This window comes from Hyperolius riggenbachi, chromosome 10 (assembly GCF_040937935.1).
Source record: "Hyperolius riggenbachi isolate aHypRig1 chromosome 10, aHypRig1.pri, whole genome shotgun sequence".
NCBI lineage: Eukaryota > Metazoa > Chordata > Amphibia > Anura > Hyperoliidae > Hyperolius > Hyperolius riggenbachi.
Window position 1 is genome coordinate 228,688,407 of NC_090655.1, and position 16,043 is coordinate 228,704,449.

Consider the following 16,043-nt stretch of genomic DNA (forward strand, 5'->3'; position numbering starts at 1 on the left):
GAATATATCCGTCCATCACCGCCGGAGGTCGCCGCTCAGGCCCTGCTGGGCCGATTTTTGCAAAATAAAAAGCAGCACACGCAGCCGGCACTTTGCCAGCCGCGTGTGCTGCCTGATCGCGGTGAAAGAGGGTCCCCCCAGCCGCCCGAGCCCTGCGCAGCCGGAACAAAAGTTCCGGCCAGCGCTAAGGGCTGGATCGGAGGCGGCTGACGTCAGGACGTCGGCTGACGTCACTCCGCTCATCGCTATAGCGACAATGTAAGCAAAACAAGGAAGGCTGCTCATTGCGGCCTTCCTTGTTTATTCTGGTCGCCGGAGGCGATCAGAATGACGCTTCCGGAGCGCCCTCTAGTGGGCTTTCATGCAGCCAACTTTCAGTTGGCTGCATGAAACAGTTTTTTTTTTATTTAAAAAAAACCCTCCCGCAGCCGCCCTGGCGATCTTAATAGAACGCCAGGGAGGTTAACTGCCAACGCTTAGGAATTTTACAAGACAACTGAAGTGAGAAGGATATGTAGACTGCAATATTTATTCCCTTTGGACTAAAACTAGTCCTTGGTAAGAGTACTTGTAAAAGGTACAGACCGGAACAAAGAACATCTATCAGGCCCTAGGCAATGTAAGTGTGGGTACATGTAGGAATGATGTGCAGGTACTCTGCAGGGGAATGAGGAGATTCTTCCTCTATTACACATTCTTCATGCACAATCTGAACAAGGTTTATGGGTGACAGACAACACCTCTGTGTTCAATGTGCACAGCATTCTCAGTGGATTCCCTGCAGCTCTGTGGGGAGTGCATATGTAGAGTATAGTACTACTGTGTAACAAAGTAAGCCTGAGACAGATGAAATTAAAGTTTTATACATACCTGGGGCTTCCTCCAGCCGCCTTCTGGATAATCAGTCCCTCATTGTCCTCCTCCACCACCTGGATCTTCTGCTATGAGTCCAGGTACTTGAGCCAGTCGGGCGTAGTGCGCATGCATACACTCCACCGCCAGGAGCATACTACACCTGTGCAGCACTATTGCGCAGGTGCAGAATGTTCCTGGCTGTGGGAGCGGCATGCGGCCGGACAGCGCTGACTGGCTGAATTACCAGGACTCATAGCAGAAGATCCGGGTGGTGGAGGAGGACAGCGAGGGACTGATTAGCCTGAAGGGGGCTGGAGGAAGCCCCAGGTATGTATAAAACTTTACTTTTCATCCATCTCAGGTACCCTTTAATTTGTAGTCACCAAACCAAATTTTAACAACATATCAAATTATTTGATTTCATCAGCAAAGAGAGTGCATGCATTTGCATAAATCAGCATCAGTGCAGAATTATTTCCATCTCGTTGACCATCTCTATTAGTGACACGGCTACACATCAGGCTTTATTCTTACAGCATAGATGTTATTTAGTATATAAGAGATTCCTGTGTACACATCATATATATATACAGTCACAATCAGATATGTATATCTGACCTTAAAAATACGGGGACTGCTTTATTGAAGCAGCACAAGTAACTCATTTTGATTGGTTTATTTCATTTTTGTGGACTAAGCACAACTATTACTGTATATATACTGTATATATACATTATTTTTTAATGACTATTATCTGAGAAATAGAACATTTTATCATATTTTCTATTTGAATTACAGTTACAAATTCATTAGGAGTCGGAGTATTTTTTCCCGACTCCGACTCCAGGCACCCAAAATTGCCCGACTCCGACTCCACAGCCCTGCTTTCCACGACTCAATTTTTGGAGGCAGAGAAAATAGATGGTATTGCTCTGATCTGAGGCAGACACACTAAAAAATTTCCCAACCGCTGAGCCCTCCTGGGGTGATGGCACTATGGTGGCATCAGCAGCTGACGTTGAAGGGCATGTTGGCTGGCTGTCCATAGGTGGTGATACATGGAGCCGGACACTGCCACCAGCTGTTTCTGACGACGAGCTCCCCCTGCTTCTTTCAGGAACTCGTCTCCTCCTACTCCTCTCTGACTCCCTCTCTGAACTGTCCCCCTGTTCATCTCCACTATTGGGAACCCACTTGGCATCCCTATCATCATAATCATCCCCCCCCCCTAGCTTTGCTTGCCTCAGACACCTCATTAACTGCACCAATAGCAGGTACTTCATCCTCCTCCTACTCACACGTTACGTCCATAGTGTCGCCTAACTCAGACATATGAGGTGGGTTAACTTGCTTAGCGCCTTCATCTTGTTGTAACAGTAGTGGCTGTGAATCAGTTAATTCCCCACCAAATAACTCCTGCGAAGTGTCAAATGCAGCGGATGTGGTGCTTGTGGTAGCGCTGGTGGCTGCGGAAGATGAGGTGTTCTGTGTTAAATAGTCAACCACGTCCTGACAATCTTGGGAGTTGATGGGACGAGCCTTCTTCTGAGCACTGTACTTTGGTCCAGGGCCACACGAAAACACATCAGCACGACTTCGAACAGACCTGCCGGGTGGCCTTCCTCTGGATCTGCCTCTACCTGTTTTGTCCATATCGGGGGGGATGAAGTGAAAGGTATGCACTGACTTGACTAATACAATGTGCAGTCACACAGGTGCAGTTAACAGGTATGCACGGAGTGGTATATCACACACGTAGATAGGTGGGTGGGTTCACTGAACAAGAGGTAGGTATATGCAGTGCTGCTGGGTATTAAATGTGCAGCTGTCACACACACGTACCGTGAACAGGTACAGTGACTGGTGGTATTAAATATCACACTGCGTGCGCTCACGTGGGTAGTTGGGTGCACTGAACAACAGGCAGGTATATGCAGTGCTGCTGGGTACAAATGTGCACCTGAGAGACACACACACACACACACACACACACACACACACACACACACACACACACACACACACACACACACACACCGTGAACAGGTGCAATGACTGGTGGTATTAACAATGCATGCGCTCACGTAGGTAGGTACACTGAACAGTGAACTGGTGCAGTGATTGGGATGGAATTACAAATGTGTAGCTGCCTGTCACACACACAGGTAGTCACTGAATGTGCTGGGCCTGGCAGTGGCACAGTAGGAATTACCACCAAGGTGCCAAAAGCCAGCTGCGACTGACTGACAGGGTTGTATATGCAAGTGGGCCACAAAAAAAAAAAAGGGAGTTGTTGAGGGGTGCCTTTTTAGCAATAAGAATCAGCAAGGAGCAAGCTAACAAGCCTACAAGAGCCTAACTAAGCTTTCCCTAGCCGGCATTGGAGATCATGAGTGCTCTGATGCTTGGTAAGGCTTCTTTTCCCCATATAGCCTTTCCCACACTCCAGACACGTAAAAGGGAGTTCTCCATTATGAGTTTTCTGGTGCACACGAAGGTTTTTTTTGAAAGTGAAGCATTTCCCACACTCTGAACACGGAAAAGGACGCTCGCCTGTGTGAGTTCTCAGATGTTTACTAAGGTCTGATTTCTGAATGAAACCTTTTCCACACTCTGAACAGGAAAATGGCCGCTCACCAGTGTGAGTTGTCTGATGCTTACGAAGGTCCCCTTTATGACTGAAACATTTCCCACACTCTGAACAGGAAAAGGGCCGCTCACCAGTGTGAGTTTTCTGATGCTTATGAAGGTCTGCTTTCTGAATGAAACACTTTCCACAGTCTGTACACGAAAAGGGACGCTCACCCGTATGAATTTTTTGGTGTCTGAGAAGGTTTCCTATCTCGCTGAAAGCCTTCTTGCAATAGGGACATGAGAAAGGGCGCTCTCCTGTGTGAATTCTCTGGTGTTTAAGCAGATTTCCTTTCTTAATGAAAGCTTTCCCACACTCTGAACATGAAAACGGACGCTCGCCGGAATGAATTCTCCGATGTAGGATAAGTGACTTCTTTATATAATACTTCCCACACTCAGGGCACGGGTACTTCTTTTCAATTCTTTGTCTATCTGTAGATGTTTTAAGGGATTCGGAGTTAGATGGAAAGGTCGCTCTATTTGCACTGTGAGATTTTGGTGTAACAGTGTGTGATGTATGAAAAGGTTCCTCGTGGTTAGAGAGATCGGTTGGGCTATCCACACGGTAAACTCTTTGATGTGTGTTTTGTGGACTGTGGTTTCCACCTGAAGAATGTTGTGTGACTTTATTATCTTCTGCATTATAATCAAGGGAGGATGTAAGATGTTCATCTGAAGTATTCCAGTCATTTTGTTCATCTAGTGAGAAAAAAAATAAAGAAAGTAATATTAAATGTTCTTTTTGGTATCTATTTTGGTAGACACAAATTACAAACGTTGACCTAGTACTCAAAAATTAGGGATTGCCATTGATACAATCGATCTGTATCGCCAATACAACAAAACCAACTACAGGTCGTTCCCTACTTATGATCCTACTTGAATCCTGTGTTGGCGTACGAGACTTGGGCACAGGATACAGCCGGTATATGGCACAAGTTCCCGGCCGTGTTAAATACTGTTCCCCCTCCAGGCTGCCATGAATGGTGGGGAATGAAATAATTTGGCTTCCAGCAGGAAGCCGAATTATTGTGTTTTAAAAGTAACTTCAGCTCAGTCTTCTGACGGCACCGAAGTTACTCCCTGTGCGCCCAAGTCTCCTGCGCTGGATTCACTGTGTTCACGTGTGTTGAACTAAGGTGTGGAACAGAGGCGCCCATAGGAGGAAGCCAAAGAGGTGCTTGGCTCTTGACAGAGGTGCTTGGCTCCTGAATAGACCTATACTAGTTTTTAGCTCCAATTATTGTCTGATGAAGTGGGATTGAAACTGCGAAACGCATTGCACTGTGGAGTACTTGAATACAATTTATGTTGACCAAAAATCAACAGAATTTGTGTCTACTGATTGGGGATGTAAGTCTAACACTTCCTCCTTTTTTGAATGGTTTCTAACATATTTTATCCTGGTATTGGTGCCTCTGTACCAAACTTTAGTTCATTGCAAAGTGCACCGTGGGTGGAGGGGTGAAACCACTTTCTTTACGATCTACAGAGAACGACTTCTTAACCTGAGTGGGGTCAGGTTCAATCTCCTCATCTGCCTATACAGTGGTTGCCTATGTGGTAAACCAGGTTTGTAAAAAAAAAAAAAAATATATCATAACATACTACACTATTTTGAGCTCTCTGTGTCCTTTTGTGTTTTCTTGTACAAGACTCCATGGTGGAACATATATAAGGGATTTACTTTCGGACAACACAGGATTTGGACATAGGCCAGTGTTCTGCAAACTTGGCTCTCTAGCTGTTAAGGAACTATAAGTCCCACAATGCATTGCAGGAGTCTGACAGCCGATCATGATTCATTAAGGCAAATGCATTGTGGGACTTGTAGTTCCTTAACACCTGGAGAGCCAAGTTTGCAGATCACTGACGTAGGATAAACTATATTTTTTTGGCTGTTTACAATGCACTTTTAAAACTTTACACTTCTTATAACAGTTTACACACAGTAGTGTAACATTGAACAGTAAAAATATGTGATAAAAAAAATCAGTATTGTATATTTTGAGCATGGAGACAACTTTGTTTGTATCTCACAAATGTTGTAACTTGCGTCGTTCATAAGCAGGGAACAGTCTGTGAGTCACACCGGCCATAATGCCCATACACTAATGAAATAATGAAAAATAAAAAGGTGAGGCTGTACTTTCCGAATCAGGAAAAAAGGGCGCAGGAGACCTTACCAAAAAATGGGGCGCAACAGCGCTAATTGCAGTAGGGAATGCGTCCAATAATATGCATGGCGGCCGGCCGACTGGTGAGTCGTCAAAAACGAAACTAAGTGACAGCGGGGGACCGGGGGATTCCAAAGCGGCTCAGAGGGCACAGGACCGCTGCAGAGGTCTGGTAATAGCCCCAGGTAAGTGAAACTCTTTTCCCCCCATTCAGTTAAGGTTCCCTTTAAGGACGTGTAACGTACGAAATATGTCAGCATGTGGTGATGGATTTTAGCCTGATAGGTGTTTGATCCAATAAAGCTATTTCTACTCTACCGACATTGTGCGGATTTCACCTTTCTACACTATTGAACTTTGGGTCTGAGCAGCCCGTTTTCCTGCACTGTCGGCGGACGGAGATTGTGAGCGGAGTTCCACCTTACATTTAGTGTAAAGATGGCTAGGAGTAAGGACACTTCAGTCTGAAACATGTAAGCCGTTTTCATGCTGTACCTGTAATCTGAAAATAAAATTTCCTTGGACTTTTACACCCTGGAGTGTGCGGACTTCATCTATACTACAATCTCCACCTCATTTGTTGGTACTATGATGTTATTATAATGAGGAATGGAGATGGGGCTTTCATATGGTGTACAGTATCTCCTTCACATTTGTTGGTACTATGATGTTATACTGAGGAATGGAGATGGGGCTTTCATTACAGTATCTCCTCCTCATTTGTTGAGAACATGATGTTATACTGAGGAATGGAGATGGGCCTTTCATATGGTGTACAGTATCCCCTCCTCATTTGTTGGTACTATGATGTTATACTGAGGAATGGAGGTGGTCCTTTCATATGGTGTACAGTATCTCCTCCTCATTTGTTGGCACTATGATGTTATACTGAGGAATGGAGATGGGCCTTTCATATGGTGTACAGTATCTCCTCCTCATTTGTTGGTGCTATGATGTTATACTGAGGAATGGAGATGGGCCTTTCATATGGTGTACAGTATCTCCTCATTTGTTGGTACTATGATGTTATACTGAGGAATGGAGATGGGCCTTTCATATGGTGTACAGTATCTCCTCCTCATTTGTTCATACTAGGATGTTATACTGAGAAATGGAGATGGACCTTTCATATGTTGTACAGTATCTCCTACTCATTTGTTGGTACTATGATGTTATACTGAGGAATGGAGATGGGCCTCTTATATGGTGTACAGTATCTCCTCCTCATTTGTTGGTACTATGATGTTATATTGAGGAATGGAGATGGACCTTTCATATGGTGTACAGTATCTCCTCCTCATTTGTTGGTACTATGATGTTATACTGAGGAATGGAGATGGGCTTTTCATATGGTGTACAGTATCTCCTCATCATTTGTTGGTACTATGATGTTATACTGAGGATTGGAGATGGACCTTTCATATGATGTACAGTATCTCCCCCTCATTTGTTGGTGCTATGATGTTATACTGAGGAATGGAGATGGACCTTTCATATGGTGTACAGTATCTCCTCCTCATTTGTTGGTACTATGATGTTATTATAATGAGGAATGGAGATGGGCCTTTCATTACAGTATCTCCTCATTTGTTGGTACTATGATGTTATACTGAGGAATGGAGATGGGCCTTTCATATGGTGTACAGTATCTCCTCCTCATTTGTTGGTACTATGATGTTATACTGAGGAATGGAGATGGACCTTTTATATGATGTACAGTATCTCCCCCTCATTTGTTGGTGCTATGATGTTATACTGAGGAATGGAGATAGGTCTCTCATATGGTGTACAGTATCTCCTCCTCATTTGTTGGTACTATGATGTTATTATAATGAGGAATGGAGATGGGCCTTTTATTACAGTATCTCCCCCTCATTTGTTGGTACTATGATGTTATACTGAGGAATGGAGATGGGCCTTTCATATGGTGTACAGTATCTCCTCCTCATTTGTTGGTACTATGATGTTATACTGAGGAATGGAGATGGGCCTTTCATATGGTGCACAGCAGTGATGGCTAACCTTGGCACTCCAGCTGTGGTGGAACTACAAGTCCCATGAGGCATTGCAATACTCTGACAGCTCTAAGCATAACTCGGGGAGGCAGAGGCATGATGGGATTTGTAGTTTTGTCACAGCTGGAGTGCCAAGGTTAGCTATCACTGGTGTACAGTATCTCCTCCTCATTTGTTGGTACTAGGAGGTTATACTGAGGAAAGGAGATGGACCTTTCATATGGTGTACAGTTTCTATATGGTGTACAGTTTCTTATTTGTTGGGAACATAATGTTCTACAGAGGAACAGAGATGTGCTTTTCATATGGTGCACAGTATATCCTCCTTGTTTGTTGGCACTATGATGTTCTAATGAGGAATGTAGATAGAAATTTCTTATGGTGTACAGTATCTCCTCCTATATTCAGGAAGGGAGGTGGGCCCTTCATGTGGTGTACAGTATCTCCTCCTCATTTGCTGGGTGTGTCCTACTTACCTGGTCTGGGAGAACATTCCTCTTCTTTATTTATCACCATAATTTCACCTTCCTCCATAGACTGCTGTTCACCCCTCACATATGTCTCTTCATCTTTAACCTCAACTTTCATAACAATGTGTTCTTCATCCTACATTCAGAAAATAACAGAACAATAAATTCTTCAAGTTAATAGTTCTGATACCACTAGGTAACACAGAAGAATTCATAAACTCTGGATTTAGTGTGAATTGCAGTTCCTCAACTTCACTTACCTGATCTTGGTGGGGGATGGTCAGACCTTCCTGTGTACAATCCTGGGAATAAAGAGAACCTGTACATGTCTCTGGAGGATTTCTGTTACTGGATCCATCTGTAGGAAACACACACACTGACTTAATACATTGCTCAACAGTATGTGTTTATCAGATGACGAAGGATCTAGGTGGATCCTCCGGTGATACCTTTAAAGAGAATCTGTATTGTTAAAATCGCACAAAAGTAAACATACCAGTGTGTTAGGGGACATCTCCTATTACCCTCTGTCACAATTTCACCGCTCCCCGCCGCATTAAAAGTAGTCAAAAACAGTTTTAAAAAGTTTGTTTATAAACAAACAAAATGGCCACCAAAACAGGAAGTAGGTTGATGTACAGCATGTCCACACATAGAAAATACATCCATACACAAGCAGGCTGTATACAGCCTTACTTCTGAATCTCAAGAGATCACTTGTGTGTTTACCTTCTGTCCCCAGCTTCTCTCATGCACTGAACATTACAGGCTTCCTGCAGACAGCTCTGCCTATGTCGTTAATTCCTCAGTATGTGACAGACCAGTTCTTTTCACAGCCTCCAGAGGAGGATTTTTATCCAGCTCTCTTCTATCACTGATAAGATAGCAGAGAAGCTGCTGGCTTATGTAAATAAAACACACACTGGAGTGTGCATAGAGGAACAGTTCAACACTGAAGAACTTGGCAGCCTTCCAGACACAGGCCGACAAGTCTGACAGGGGAAAGATACATTGATTTATTACAGAGATGGTTATAGTAGAAAGAGCTGCAGTGAGCCAGAACAGATTAGAATAGGTTTAGGAACTTGTAGGATGGTAGAAAAAACGTTGTAATTTTTGTTACAGAGTCACTTTAATGACTAACTGTACATGGTTCAAAAGGTCTCTGACAGCAGTGCTGAGAAACCGGAGTTCACTCCTGGACTCTCACAGCTCTGCTGAGGCGCCTGAGATCAACCCCTCTAAGTGAAGACCTTGTGGCCCATGGACAAGCCGCCTCAGCTCCTGAGTTCCAGGTATAAAAGGGGTACCTGTAACGTGTCAACAACACCAGGTAGTTCAGGTGGACACTTCATACTGCTCTCTCCTTTGTAAGAAAGGAAAGTCTCCTCTTACCCAGTGATGTGAGGGGCGGCTGATTCTCCATCATGATGTCCTTATAGAGATCCTTGTGTCCTTCTAAATACTGACACTCCTGTATGCGGATTTTACCTTTCTACACTATTGGACTTTGGGTCTGAGCAGCCCGTTTTCCTGCACTGTTGGTGGACGGAGATTGTGAGCGGAGTTCCACCTTACATTTAGTGTAAAGATGGCTATGAGTAAGGACACTTCAGTCTGAAACATGTAAGCCGTTTTCATGCTGTACCTGTAATCTGAAAATAAAATTTCCTTGGACTTTTACACCCTGTAGTGTGCGGACTTCATCTATACTACAATCTCTGCCTCATTTGTTGGTACTATGATGTTATTATAATGAGGAATGGAGATGGGGCTTTAAAATGGTGTACATTATCTCCTCCTCATTTGTTGGAAACATGATGTTATACTGAGGAATGGAGATGTGCCTTTCATATGGTGTACAGTATCTCCTCCTCATTTGTTGGTATACTATGATGTTATACTGAGGAATGGAGACGGACCTTTCATATGGTGTACAGTATCTCCTCCTCATTTGTTGGTACTATGATGTTATACTGAGGAATGGAGATGGGCCTTTCATATGGTGTACAGTATCTCCTCCTCATTTGTTGGTGCTATGATGTTATACTGAGGAATGGAGATGGACCTTTCATATGGTGTACAGTATCTCCTCCTCATTTGTTGGTGCTATGATGTTATACTGAGGAATGGAGATGGGCCTTTCATATGGTGTAAAGTATCTCCTCCTCATTTGTTGAGAACATGATGTTATACCGAGGAATGGAGATGGGCCTTTCATATGGTGTACAGTATCTCCTCCTCGTTTGTTGGGAACATGATGTTATACTGAGGCACGGAGATGGGCCTTTCATATGGTGTACAATATCTCCTCATCTGTTGGTACTAGGAGGTTATACTGAGGAAAGGAGATGGACCTTTCATATGGTGTACAGTATCTATATGGTGTATAGTGTCTTATTTGTTGGGAACATAATGTTCTACAGAGGAATAGAGATGTGCTTTTCACATGGTGCACAGTATATCCTCCTTGTTTGTTGGCACTATGATGTTCTAATGAGGAATGTAGATAGAAATTTCTTATGGTGTACAGTATCTCCTCCTATATTCAGGAAGGGAGGTGGGCCCTTCATGCGGTGTACAGTATCTCCTCCTCATTTGCTGGGTGTGTCCTACTTACCTGGTCTGGGAGAACATTCCTCCTCTTTTATTATCACCATAATTTCACCTTCCTCCATAGACTGCTGTTCACCCCTCACATATGTCACTTCATCTTTAACTTCAACTTTCATAACAATGTGTTCTTCATCCTACATTAAGAAAATAACAGAACAATACATTCTTCAAGTTAATAGTTCTGATACCACTAGGTAACACAGAAGAATTCATAAACTCTGGATTTAGTGTGAATTGCAGTCCCTCAACTTCAATTACCTGATCTTGGTGGGGGATGGTCAGACCTTCCTGTGTACAATCCTGGGAATAAAGAGAACCTGTACATGTCTCTGGAGGATTTCTGTTACTGGATCCATCTGTAGGAAACACACACACTGACTTAATACATTGCTCAACAGTATGTGTTTATCAGATGATGAAGGATCTAGGTGGACCCTCCGGTGATACCTTTAATGACTAACTGTACATGGTTTAAAAGGTCTCTGACAGCAGTGCTGAGAAACCGGAGTTCACTCCTGGACTCTAACAGCTCTGCTGAGGCGCCTGAGATCAACTCCTCTAAGTGAAGACCTTGTGGCCCATGGACAAGCCGCCTCAGATTCTGAGTTCCAGGTATGAAAGGGGTACCTGTAACATGTGTCAACAACACCAGATAGCTCAGGTGGACCCTTCATACTGCTCTCTCCTTTGTAAGAAAGGAAAGTCTCCTCTTACCCAGTGATGTGAGGGGCGGCTGATTCTCCATCATGATGTCCTCATAGAGATCCTTGTGTTCTTCTAAATACTGACACTCCTGTATAGAGAAATAGACAGGGACATCTTTACTGATAAGGATCAGTCACCATCCAGACACATCCCTTGCTGTTACTAAATAATGTCCCATATTTCCCAGCTCTTGCTCACCTTTCCTGTCAACAGCAGAACCATCTTATTAATGACATCGAAAATTTTCTTCACCTTTCTCTCAGGTGTCAGCGAGTGAGGCAGGAGCACTGTGATGGGGGATGGACAATGGTGACGGCTACTCAAGGCCAATTGCTCACCAGATGTCTTCTTCACTACTTCACAATCCTATGTACACACAAGGTAAGAAACATCACCAGGTATTTTACCACAACCCCTTTCACTTCTCTATGTCAGGTGTGTGCATTATTAACAGAAATAAGCAATGCCATGTGTCACCACCAGAATCCTCCTCACCTCTCCAGTCAGCAGGTAGATGATCTCCAGAGTGAGGTTTAGTATCCTCTCAGTCATGTGTTGTTGGTCCTTGTCCATCGTCATTAATGTGGTCATGTGATGTATACAAGAAGCTCTTCCCTGGAGAGGAATAATACAATGAGAATTATCTGTACTGTGGGGCTAGGGACTACATTAGGACTCAGCACAGTGGAAGCTACTTATTATGTATGGCATGGCTCATGCAAGTGACAGAAATAACTACTATCTGTGTCACTGTGAAACTCACAGAAGTAGATTATCCTCATAAACCAAGAAGGGGCACATTCATTCAGAATTCGGGAGTCATTCTGTCAAATCCAAGAGCCAGATAATAATTTCTAAAGAGACAACTCCATTGACAACAATTACAGAAAAACTCAAAACTTTTCAGCTCCACCAAAGACATGAGCTCAACATCTGACAGTAGAGATGATTCCGGACAGATGAGGCAACTGTAGACAACTAGATATCTCTGGTTGATCAAACCTCTGTGGAATGTGAGGGGGGTGAACTGAAGTCCAGCTCAAAGTAAAACAATTTTGATTCTGGGCAGTGTGGAAAGGGAATTTAAACCTTTCTTAAAGCACATCTGAAGCAGCGCAAAAAAATAAAAAAAAAAAGCTAGATACTTACCTATGGAGAGGGAGAGCTCTGAATCCCATAGAGCCTTCCCTGTCCTCAGAAGTACACACAACCTCGAGTACTTCCAAAGAGGGGCACATGCGTGAGCCTGGAACCATGTGGGCGCAGTACGGATCTGCTTGTCTTTGGAAGTACTTGGTGTCCCGAGTATTTCTGAAGACTGTCTGAGGAGGGCCAAAGACGTATTCGACCAAGCTGGTTCGAGAACTTCACTGCTGTGCTGGAACAATGGGATTACACTAATTACTCTAATTACCATTACACTATCCGGCAATGGCTGGATAGAGTAATGGTTATGGGCTCTCCCTCTGACACAGGCAACCTGGGTTCATATCTTGGCTCTTCCTGTTCAGTAAGTCACAATGTATTCAGTAAGGAGTCCTTGGGCAAGACTCCCTAACACCGCTAATGCCTACTGAGCACGCCCTAGAGACCGCCAGGAGAAAAGCGCAATATAAATGTTATTTGTCTCAATTTTTTTTTATGTTTCACATTTACTTTAAAACGTGATTTGGTGTGCTTGTCCCTCCAAGATTTTAATATGAACCTTGGTGAGGAACAGTAAGCGTAGCTAGTATGGTTGAGGTGACTCACTGAAAAACTTGATAGAGAACAGCTCTCCAATCACAGTACCCTTTACAACTTAAAGCGTTGTAATTGGCCAAATAGGGCTTGATTCACAAAAGAGTGCTAACTGTTAGCACGGCCGTTATCGCGCGAATTTTCGCATTGCGCGCGATCGCGAATTGTCGCGCTAAACGCAAACGGTTTCGCGCGCAAATGCGACTTTTCGCGCGACGCGGTAAAATCCACGTTTGCGCGCGAAAACGTTATCGTTTCGCGCGCAAATTCGCGATTGCGCGCAATGCGAAAATATGCGTGAAAACGGCCGTGCTAACAGTTAGCACTCTTTTGTGAATCAAGCCCATAGTGTGGGTGTGGTTATTACTGCATCCTAAAATCTGTAGCCTAAAGTTTATAGAGGAAGCAGTTATTGGAGACTGAATAGTGGCTGAATAGTGTAATGGTTCGGGGCTCTGCCTCTGACACAGGCGACCTGGGTTCGAATCTCGGCTCTTCCTGTTCAGTAAGCCAGCACCTATTCAGTAGGAGACCTTGGGCAAGTCTCCCTAACACTGCTACTGCCTATAGAGCGCGTCCTAGTGGCTGCAGCTCTGGCGCTTTGAGTCTGTGAGGAGAAAAGCGCAATACTCTGTGTTTGGAGAACAGTTAAAACAGCAACCAATCATGTTACTGGAACTTCCCTATGAGGTTTCCCGGTGGGTCACCTCAACCAAACTAGCGCCCAGGAAGCAATTAGCAGCAATAAATGTGATGGGCTTTCTAACTTCCCTTCACGCTACAAAACAAACTGCTATTTGTAGCTGCCCTGTTAAGCACTAGATAGCTGGGATACTACATGGCAATACTATTTTGACTAATGTTCTACATTTTTTCCCAGTCCTAAAACGTCTGTCTATGCTCTTCTCCTAATAACTACAGGTAGGCTGAATATTTGAAATCAGGTAATTTTCTTATTCCACAATAAGCCATGCTGAAACTTTGCACAGGGGTAATCTAGATTCACAAAGAGAAGCTAATGATCAATTACCTGACTAATCAAGTAGGGCTCGTTTCCACTTTGAGCAATGCAGAGCTGTGCGCATCACTCCTGGGAGAGGGTATGGGAAGGGGGAAGGGGGGAAGGGGGGAAGGGGGGGAGGGGAAGGGGAGGGCAAACCGTGCAATCCCATGCATTGTACTGAATGGGCTGAATCGCCTCAAAATGCAGGCAATCATGCGCTGCCGTTCAGCTGTGAATCGCAGCACATGAGTGGAAACATCAGAGCGCGCACATGGAAATGAGCCCTTAGGCCTGGGATCCACTGGCAGTGCTTTTGCAGCGCTTGCCAATCACAAAAGAATTTCACCAGTGGAACCCCATGCAGAGCGATCCCAGATTGCTGCATGTAGCATACTGGGCTCTCTTCACTAAACTTCTCATAAATGACTTTTTTTTATCACCTAATTGATAAAAAATAACCTTCCAGCACATTCACAAGTAAAATAATCACTCAAAGTAAGTTGTTCCTGATTAACTTCATTTAAATATTACTTTTTTTTCGCTTAATTATATTATATTTTTGCTCTTTGGGGGCTTAAAAATGTAACATAGATAAGATGAAAACAAAGGTAAACAGGTGAAAAATCTTTGTGAATCATGGCCATTGGGAGCGATCCTGGAGTGATTGCATTAATGGCCGCAGAACCAAATTGCAATCATTCCAGGAATGACAGGAGTCTGAAATAGCAGGACTTCAACAATTTGAGATGCACGAGCGCTACCAGAGGGTCCCTGGCCTTAGGCTGATAGGTATTGAACATCAACCATTAGCCTTCCAAATTTGATTAGTCCTTGTATAAAGTTTCTGTTTAGATCAGAGGAAAGCAAATAAAACTGCCTTATTGAATTTCACATCACATCACTACAAAGCATGTCTCCCTCCCGGCCCCACCTGGCCAATCATTGTGGTAATATAAAATAATACCTTATTACCTCCTGTGCTGCCAGTTCCAGAAATGTCTCCTTTCTACTTCCTCCCTTTTCACTTCTAACAGATAACTTCCTGTGGGTATATTACCTCACTTCCTGTTATTGATGGCCACCTTGTGTCCGATGCTGGAACTACAGCTTCTAAAATAATATGATAATAGGCCCATCTTGTGGACATTAACAGAATTGTTGTTCTAGTGCAGGAGAACCGTAGTGAGAGGTATATGGAGGCTGCCATATTTATTTCCTGTTAAAGGGTAAACTGAGAGGGATATGGATGTTTCCTTTTAAACAATACCAGTTACCCGTCAGTCTTGCTGATCTCTTTGGCTCCAGCAGTGGCTGAATCACACATCTGAAACAGGCATGCAGCTAATCTATTCTGACTTCAGTCAGAGCACTTGATCTGCACGCTTGTTGAGGGGCTGTGGCTGAAAGTATTAGAGACACAGGATCAGCAGAAGAGTCGGGCAACTGGTATTATTTTAAAAGGAAAAATCCATATCCTTCTCAGTTTAGGTTCCCTTTAAGCAATACCAGTTGCCTGGCAGCCCTGCTGATCTATTTGGCTGAAGAAGTGTCTGAATCAAACCAGAAACAAGTCCTAGATCCTGAACAAGCATATGCAGATGAGATGTATCTAACATTATCATCAACCTGGAAGAACAAAGGATGCCAGCGACGTGGAACGCGAGTGAAGCGCATCGGCCATAGCAGCGGCATGGGTAAGTTAACCCCCACTCTGCAATGGGTAGAGATGGGCCGAACCTCCGATTTTCGGTTCGCGAACCCCGTAGCGAACTTCCGCAGAAGGTTCGGTTCGCGGAAAAGTTCGCGAAGCGCAATAGACTTCAATGGG

At 43.9% G+C, this 16,043-nt stretch overlaps 1 protein-coding gene across 1 annotated transcript; it reads right to left on the reverse strand.

The window, feature by feature from the left end:
- Positions 1-1,517: 1,517 nt before the first annotated feature.
- Positions 1,518-15,241, reverse strand: LOC137534733 (zinc finger protein 239-like). Its single transcript, XM_068256356.1, has 9 exons — positions 15,188-15,241; positions 11,968-12,087; positions 11,671-11,838; positions 11,482-11,560; positions 11,026-11,123; positions 10,772-10,901; positions 8,412-8,509; positions 8,158-8,287; positions 1,518-4,188 (listed from the first exon to the last, which is right to left on the reverse strand). The coding sequence occupies exons 2-9, from the start codon at positions 12,061-12,063 to the stop codon at positions 3,215-3,217; spliced, it is 1,773 nt and encodes a 590-aa protein (XP_068112457.1). The 5' UTR covers positions 12,064-12,087; positions 15,188-15,241; the 3' UTR covers positions 1,518-3,214.
- Positions 15,242-16,043: the final 802 nt, after the last annotated feature.